At 38.0% G+C, this 8,553-nt stretch overlaps 1 protein-coding gene across 1 annotated transcript; it reads right to left on the minus strand.

Moving 5' to 3' along the window:
* Positions 1 to 38: 38 nt before the first annotated feature.
* efcab14 (EF-hand calcium binding domain 14) lies at positions 39 to 8,211 on the minus strand. The gene is made up of 9 exons (XM_085439279.1): positions 7,469 to 8,211; positions 6,764 to 6,912; positions 6,467 to 6,612; positions 5,644 to 5,742; positions 5,431 to 5,538; positions 3,105 to 3,257; positions 2,879 to 2,987; positions 2,649 to 2,780; positions 39 to 1,587 (listed from the first exon to the last, which is right to left on the minus strand). The coding sequence occupies exons 1-9, from the start codon at positions 7,642 to 7,644 to the stop codon at positions 1,409 to 1,411; spliced, it is 1,251 nt and encodes a 416-aa protein (XP_085295405.1). The 5' UTR covers positions 7,645 to 8,211; the 3' UTR covers positions 39 to 1,408.
* Positions 8,212 to 8,553: the final 342 nt, after the last annotated feature.

An 8,553-nucleotide genomic window follows, 5' to 3' on the forward strand; every position in this document is an offset into this window, starting at 1 on the left:
ATTGCCACTTTGTCTTATGACACATGGGAATCCAACAATCAAACCTTTAACTGTATGTTTATTCATTGGTGCTCAAACAAAGACATTCATAAAATCTCTCATTTACATACAGTAGCAGCATGGACCCAAAATCTATGCAATGGCGACCAAAGCCAGCTAACCCATGTCCCGCAAAAACAATTAGTCGCCTACGTTAAGTTATAAATAATGCGTTCATGTTACATAAAAAGGAACATGCAAAGCACAACAGAATTAAAAAATGCAACATGTTGGATTATGTCTCTAAAGCAATTTTTTTTTTTATCATCCCAACCCCATTTACAAGGTAACTAGATTAGAATACATTTTTACAGCATACAACAAAGTCTGAATATGACAAATTTATGATGTAAGTACAACATTATGAGGCCATTTAAATGGCATAAAATGAGTCAAGTCCAGAGTGACGATCAGTGCTTCTTATACTACCTGTTACATATTGTGAGCTATGTCTTCTGCCTTTCCACTGCAATTCTACACAGGTAACATCTAAATCATTTTGTTATTGCTACATATGCCTCATGAGTTACGGCTTTAAAAATCTTTTACGTGACTTTAAGTGTTCGTAGCCCTTCAAATCTGCAAAACATCAGGAAAATGCATAAAACAGAACCACAGTCACTAGATATACATGTACAGATGGATAATATACATGATCCAAACCATCTGAATAAGGTAAATGAGGAGGAACAATCAAACTTGTATCCAGCGTAGAAAATAGCATACAAAAGTATGTTTTTGGAGAAGTAAGGAAATTGTCTAAAACCAAAACAAAAGCCTGACAAAGCTGTTTATAGTAGTCATTTGTAAACATTCATAAAATTCTATCTCATGTTCTATAAATAAAGTTTACGTGAGTTGTACCAGGTGCCGGCAGGAGGAAAGTCTGCTATACACTGACAGTTACAGCCTCAGTAAAAGCTAAATACACAAAAACTTTACATCAAGATGAGACAGTTGGTCCAAGGAACGAACAAACCAACCAACAAATAAAGACAAGTACATGAACACTGCAAGTCTTAAGATTCAGGGTAAAGCAAGAGAGTCAAAATAATTCACACTTATTTTCCATGGATTAATAATATAAACCGAGCCGTTTGTTAACATAGGAGCTGGATGTTCTATATACAGATACTCATTTGGATTGCTGTTAAAATTTAAGATGCTTTGGGGCTGACACTAAGTCGAAATGGACTCGAGGATGGGGAGCGAGTACGGGGAATGTCAGTGTCACTTTTTCCACAATCGGTAAGATAAATATTCAGTTCAGGAAAGTGCAGCAATTACAGAAAAGAGGCGGAAAACCCAAACCCCACAGACCCAGCTGGGTATTCAATACTGTTCACTGCTCTCGGTGATGATGATGTGCTCACAAACCTAAAGCAGCTCTCAGCTCCTTCAGCGAATACTTCTGATCCCCGTCAGTGTCAAAGCACTTGACGATACGATGGCTGGGTGTTGATGTTCCAAATATTTCCCTCAGGTCCTCGTAGGTCAGACTCAATGAATTTTGTTCAGCATCTGTCTGCTGGAACATGCGTTCCAAGTCTGTAACAAAAAATATTTTAATTACAAACAAAATTTGTACACTTTGGAAATATTTAATTTTCTGCTAAAAGCAAAGCAACAAGTTCTGGAGCCTCCTCACTTCTGTCCTGTTAGTTTGTTTTAAAACATCACATAGCTTATTAAGATTTAAAGAAAAAAAAAATCATAAAGAACATCAGGATTCAGCATTTATGATTTTAGAGTTAGAGCCGAAATACAAGGCATATACAACCACCAACAAAAAGTTGCCCAGTCTTCAGCAGATACATGTACTGCACATATAGTGACTGGGTGGAAATGCAAACTGCAATTTCCTAATTGTAAACAAATATGGTATATAACTGCCATGGTGTGGCTCAGTTTACCACACAAAACTGAACCTGTTTAATCCAGAGGTTGTGGCATCACTGCTTAGAAAGTGACCGTTCACAGTAGTGTCCTTCTTCCGTCCTGCAATCAATACCTGCACTCATGAAATTCAATTATTTGCTCTTAATTATGTTTCATTTCATGCCAGGACATTTGACAGAAATCTAATTTCATAGGTTTAGAGCATGTCCACACATTTACAGTTTTCTAAGAAAAATGCATTTCCGCACCACTCTAGCATTAGGAACCCTACAACTGAGTCTTTTAGAAATGCCTGATATTAGGTTTGCTAGTATGTGTGGAGATGCTAAAACATTCTTCTGACAACAGATCATTTTCATATAAGTGTGGATTTAGCCTCACTGTACTACAAGGATATGAAAGGACTGCGATGGTTTTGTTCTTGCAGCGCCTCGAAAGCTCATTAACGCAATGTATCCCTTTTGCTGAATCAATGCAAAAAAAGTATCAAAATAAGATTAGGGGATTATGCGCTGGGCTATTTGTTGGCTGAAAGGTAGTCTTATCATCTTGGTAAGGTTGCCAGGCAACAAGCAGAGACTCCTTTCATTACAGCGAAGAATCAATCGTCTCATTTAACTTCACAATAAAGCCAGCGTGTGTAATTCCCAATATTTTGATTTTTTTTCTTATGAATGCTGAGATATGTATTTTATAGTGTTAGAGTGCACCTGTCAGAGAACCGATGCCAGGCAGTGACACAGTCTTTGGACATTTTGTCCAAATATGTCTCCTCGAGCGGTTTGCAGTTAAAAAGGGAGGATGCCTGCTCGTCTGTGGCTCTGTCAGCGGGGTGGTGATCTCTGTCAGAAAATACATAAATAAAGAAGAAATAAGCATTAAAATGCAACACGGGGCAAATATGACCTCTGTGATGAGCTCCCTTTTGTCTACACTTTACCCTGCACATCCCCCGGTGTTGCTTTGGTTGTTGTAGCTTCGTTCACTGCCTCAGTTGCTGGACTTTCACTGCTGACTGCTGCTTCAGGTGCTGGGTCATTGTTGTTCAACTGTACAGCAGAAGATAAAATAAAAAGTGCTTACAGTGTTCCTGTAAATCCTGGTATCAACACAACGCCACAAAATCATCAAAGGGAAGGGAAAAAAAGGCTCATCATATTACTGACGCTTTGTTTTGAGCCGTTCTCTAATGAGGCCACTCTCTGATGAAGATCTGCCACTGTAGAGAGGAGGATGTGGATCTGCTCATCAGTCCATGTGTGGTGCTGCTCCTCTGTCTTGTTAACCTCACTCATGGCTTTTCTCAGGTCTGTTATGTCCTATAATGATTAAAAAGAACATGTCAACCATCTCATAGTTAAGGGAAAATAGATTTTATACCAAGGTGTTAACAGGTTCAGGTTGACAGTGTACCTCATATGACTGCTGCAGTCATGGTATCAGGTAGATGGAAGTGTACAATTACTTTCTGTGTGTCTTTTATCTTCCTGTTGTGCTAATGAAAAATAATGTGGAGAAAACATTCTGCAGTCGTCTCGGATATTTGACCTAGTTTCACTCTGCAAACTAAAGCATCTAAGCTCCCAAAATAGATTGGCACTTGTTTCATGTATTATGGATGGAGAAACAAGGCATGAATCCAAGAAATGACAGGACCTTCTTAACCCAGCAACTCCGTCAATGTAAGCTTGACAAGAACTGCAAAAGCATGCATGCATTTGTGGTTTAACAAGTTAATCTCGCTGTGGCGAAGTTCACCTCAGCTTCTGGTTTGGATCTGTGTAACAGTTAAGCAGATCAACTAACATTTCATCGACTGAAACGCCTTGGTCATGTCTGAGTAGATATGTCTCAATTCTGAGTGAGACTGAAAGTACATTAGACAGCAGGACACCAAGTTATTTAACGCATTCATTCCAGTGCGCGCAGTACTTGTTTTATGCGCACACCTGTCTCTATACGTCCATACATAAATAATAAATAAGATCTGCAGCCTTCAGCAGCATTTGAAGGGAGCAGAGATGTAAATAAAAACAGACAAGCTGTCAAACAACATAAGTGAAATCCAACTTTGACATTGACTCATAAAATAATTTTTCAGCTTTGCTCATGTGAAATACTAAAGCTTGAAGCCCTATCCTATTTCTGAAGGAATACAGCTACTGATTATTCTGTGATGGTTGTCAGCTGCCAACACTGCATTAACCCTTCAATATTTGTGAAAAACTGCTGGGAAGGCTATACTCATGGACCCTTCTGCCTCTCATACAATTTATCAACATTGAGAAACAGTCGTAACTACTGAGACACACTGAGATATATAACCACTGGCTACTTTATTAGGCATATCTTGATAGTGCCAGCTAGGATCCCCTTTTTCCTTCAGAACAACCTCAGTTCTTAGTACATAACGAGTGGTTATTTGAGATACTGTTGCCTTCCTATCAGCTCAAAGCAGTCTGGTCATTCTTTTCTGACCTCTGGCATTTTCACCCAGAGAACTGCTGCTCACTGGATATTTTCTCTTTTTCACACCATTCCCTGTAAACCCCAGAGATGGTTATGAGGAAAACTCCCAGTAGAACGACAATATGCGAAATACTGAGACTAGCCCATCTGGCACCAACAACCATACCACATTCACTTAAATCACTTTTATCCCCCATTCTGATACTCATTTTGAACTTTCGCTCATCTTGACCATAACGACATGCCCAAATGCATGAAGCAGCTGCCACGTGTTTGGCTGATGTTCCTAAACATGCAGTTGAACAGGTGTAACTAATAGAGTGGTCACTGAGTGCATGTGGATAACACATGCACTCAGATAACACATGCACTCAATAACACAAACAAGAGGGTTGTGTACATTCTAGAAGGAAAGTAAAAAATTAAGAATAAAAATAGTTACATTTAAGTGACTAAAAATGTTTTTTGCATGTGTAACTACACAGAGCAAATTATTAAAGGGAATTTTTTCTGTTCTCTCGTTTGCTTAAATCTGCATAATTAACAATTAAAACAAAACGTAAAACCTAATTGCTTATACCTATATACACTTTCTGAATCAAGTAGCTTTAGCCATTTTCACTTCAGTTTAAAAGACATTTTTCCTTCAGAAATATTAAAGATATCTGTGCTCCCTGACATGACACTAAGACAAAAGAAGAAAAACTGAGTGTTTAAAGCAGTCTCAGATTTTTGCTTTCAGAAATTGTTTGCGCATTTAATGTAATTATTACCTGAAATCTTTCCCAGGTTTATTATCAACATACATTAATGTAACTGCATGCAAACAATGGCCAAATAAGGAAAAAGTACAATTAGTCAACTGCAAACATACACAAGCAAGAAGTACAAAAGCAATCTGAAAGTGTGAATGTGTGGAGGAAGCGCTTTCAAGATCTGATATGCTCTTTAGTCACAACATGTAGTTGTACCAACTGTCAGTTGTTCAATCCAAACTATTACAAATGTCACTGATAAATTTACCACTGTCTCCTTCAAGTCGTCATCTTTCTTCTGAGTTTCAAGAGCAGCCTGCATAGTCTTCACATCGTGTTGTACACTTGTAAGCGTGCTCCCAATTGTAGCAACACTCTGGAAAAGAAAAATATTTGTAAAGTCACTTCTAACAAAATTTTTAAAAGGGGGAAAAAAGTACAAGGCATCTTTTTTCTGTTTTTATTACCCTTTTCTTCTCACCTTTTGAAGCTCTTCTACTGTTGTTGGAAGGCTAATTAAATCAGCAGCGGATTTCAAGTTGGCCTTTAAATGGTTTACAGCAGAGTCCAGCAAACTGATCTGTACAAATAAAAGACACAAACCATCCACTTTATTAGGAACACCTAACAAAAAATGCAATCTAATAGAACATCCCTCAAATTTACCATCACTAATGTTACAATATTCTGTTTGTTTTACATATTTAAAACAAATGTATGTGGTGCTTTTGGACTGTATTACTATTACATTATTATACTAGGTATGTTATTTTGTCCATCTTGCTTTGAATTTGAATGTTTCAGTAAAAATGTAACATGTTTGTTAATAAATTACTAAAAAGCTGACGTCTTAGTCTGGTGACTTCAACAAACTGGCATCTTTATATATTCAATCATTTTATCTCAGCAAACCTAAACTTAAGACTAAAGAGACTAAATAAATGTAAAAATCTTCTTCTTTGTTCCTACCTATCATTTCAGAAAATTAAAAAAAATCCAATCCAATTTGTAGGAACATAAATTATGCATTTTCTTTTTTACAAGTTAACACCACAAATTAAAAAAATATACTTTAACTACTACTGTTGGCACCACTTCTATTTCATGCATTATATCTGCAATTTCGAAAACTTTTCTAAAGCAATTTTCAGCTACATGGTATGAAAAGTGCATCATCCTGAGTTAAATCTCACTCTAAGTTTAACTACCACTCAGTAGCTTATCATTAACAGCTCAGTTTTGTATGTATGACTGAGTAAATGTCGAGGTGGTTTCAAAACCTCCAGACAGACATTATGACTGACCTTTCGGTTCATTTCTGTCAGATTGGACCAGAGTTTGTTCAGGCCTCTGCCACCGTTCTCAATATCATCAAGCTGTCTCTCCTTGTTTTTCAGGTCCTCGCTTAATTTTGGTATTTCACTTGACGAAACCTTCTGGCTGGATTCCACTGTAACAAAAAACAACATAAGTGTTAAAATAAAGGAATATGTGACTGTTTAACTAGCATATAAAATGCTTGTGTACAAAGTACAAGACCTTTTTTTTCTTTTCTTTTCAGTGATAACAAAAAGATAACAAGGTTTGTTTAGGAGTCTTACTGCTGTGCAGCTTTTCTTTCAGGGAGTCCAAATCTTCTTTCAGAGCAATCTGCATCCATATGAGCCCAGCACAGGCCATGACACAGGCAGCTAATATGATGAACAGAAACAAGGGATAGCACACATTGCAGCACTGTGTGTAGCTTCTTCTGTAAAGAGAAGAAACACAGTAACGTGAGACAGCTTTACAGCCGTACACATTCTTCCATTTTTAATGAAGGAGATATTTTCAGAAGGCTGTGTGCTATGTTATGGGAATTATGAGGATTATTTGTAAGCAATCATGCTTCAGAAATCTGGATGGGTAGATTCTATACAGTCAATGATTTTCCTGATGCTCCGAGCACAGAAGCAGGAGAGTGAATTGATCTGACAATAAAGAGGTTTTCTTTTAATCTCTGCACTATAAAGGCAGTGTGCTCGATGGGAGCTGACTGTTGAAATGATGCTGAAAAACATATTTATTATTTTTACATTTTCCCATGTATCCCTGAAGTTTATAAAATAGTGACAAGCCAGTCCCAAAGCATGACACATTAAAACACAAGCACACGTTATTAAAAGTGAATTCAGAGGTAGAACTCACTTTCAGATTTTCTTTAGAAACTCAAAGTGAATTTAAGGCATCTTATTAATGAGGTCAATTGCGTAGGAAAAAAACATGCTATACACACGTAACAAAATCTCGTTAAACTGCTTACTTACTTCCCAAAGTTGACTCCGCCGTTCATGCCGTTGAAGTCGTCATCGTCGGAACTCGAGTCCGATTCCGAGTCCGGAGGCTCGGTTCGGAGAAGCCGGTGACCGGAGCCCTTTTTGGTCTTCTTCCTCTTGCTGTCCCCGAGACCAATCAAAGCATTTAGCTCCTTCCTCTTCTTCATCTTCTTTTGAGGGGTCAGCGAACCCGCCGAGCCCGATTTAAACCCCACTAAATCCAATGTTTTGTCCAGTTTGGTAGATGTTAAGTTTACGGAGCGGAGCTAAGCTAACTTAACGTCCTTTTGCTAGCTTAAATTTCAACCAGGCAATGGTGCAAATAGATAAAAACACATCGGTTTTTTGGATTCTTTACCATACAAATAATGCACGAACAAAGTGTTCGGTGTGACGTTACCCTCCGACAAATAAAGGAGCTTCTCTAAAATAACTTGTTAAACGCGCTACCGGTTAGCTTCCTCGGCTAGCATCTGACAGCTTGCTAACGTTTGCTAATGCTGGTCGCCGCTGTGCTCTTACAACGTCTCATTGAATTTTAAAATTTGCTGCTCTGACCTGTGTCATTTCCGAAACACAGCATTCAAGTGTTTAAATAAATCAATACAACCTGTCGGTCATATCGTAAACATATTTCCAACAACAATTTGTTCTGCTGCCTGTGTTGTTTGGGTAGGGCGTCCCAGTAATCTCACAGCTCATTGGTTCAAAACGGTGCCACTTCCTGCGCTCCGTTTTGACAGGGAGCGAGCCATGGGAGCAAAACACCAGCCGTCCCCGACAGACAGACAGCAGTCGCACGGTCGTGTCAAAAAGTGACAGATAATATTTAAACTGTTGTAAATGACTTATAATCTGTCACTGTGAGCCAGGGTTTTGCAAATCAAAGAAGACCGATAACAGTGGAACACAGAGTAGGTGCAATAACGCTGAGTCATATATAAATATATATGAAACAAAAAATTTGATGGCGCTTTAAAGAAAACAGACGACAGTCTATGAATATTTAATCATTTGATTACAGTCTATTATATACTTTAAAAGCACCTGTTGTCTTGTAATGTTCCTACCTTTCA

The sequence above is a fragment of the Copadichromis virginalis genome, linkage group LG18 (assembly GCF_057382275.1).
Source record: "Copadichromis virginalis isolate Kocher_CV1m ecotype Utaka linkage group LG18, C_Virginalis_male_GT1.1, whole genome shotgun sequence".
Classification (NCBI taxonomy): Eukaryota; Metazoa; Chordata; class Actinopteri; order Cichliformes; family Cichlidae; genus Copadichromis; species Copadichromis virginalis.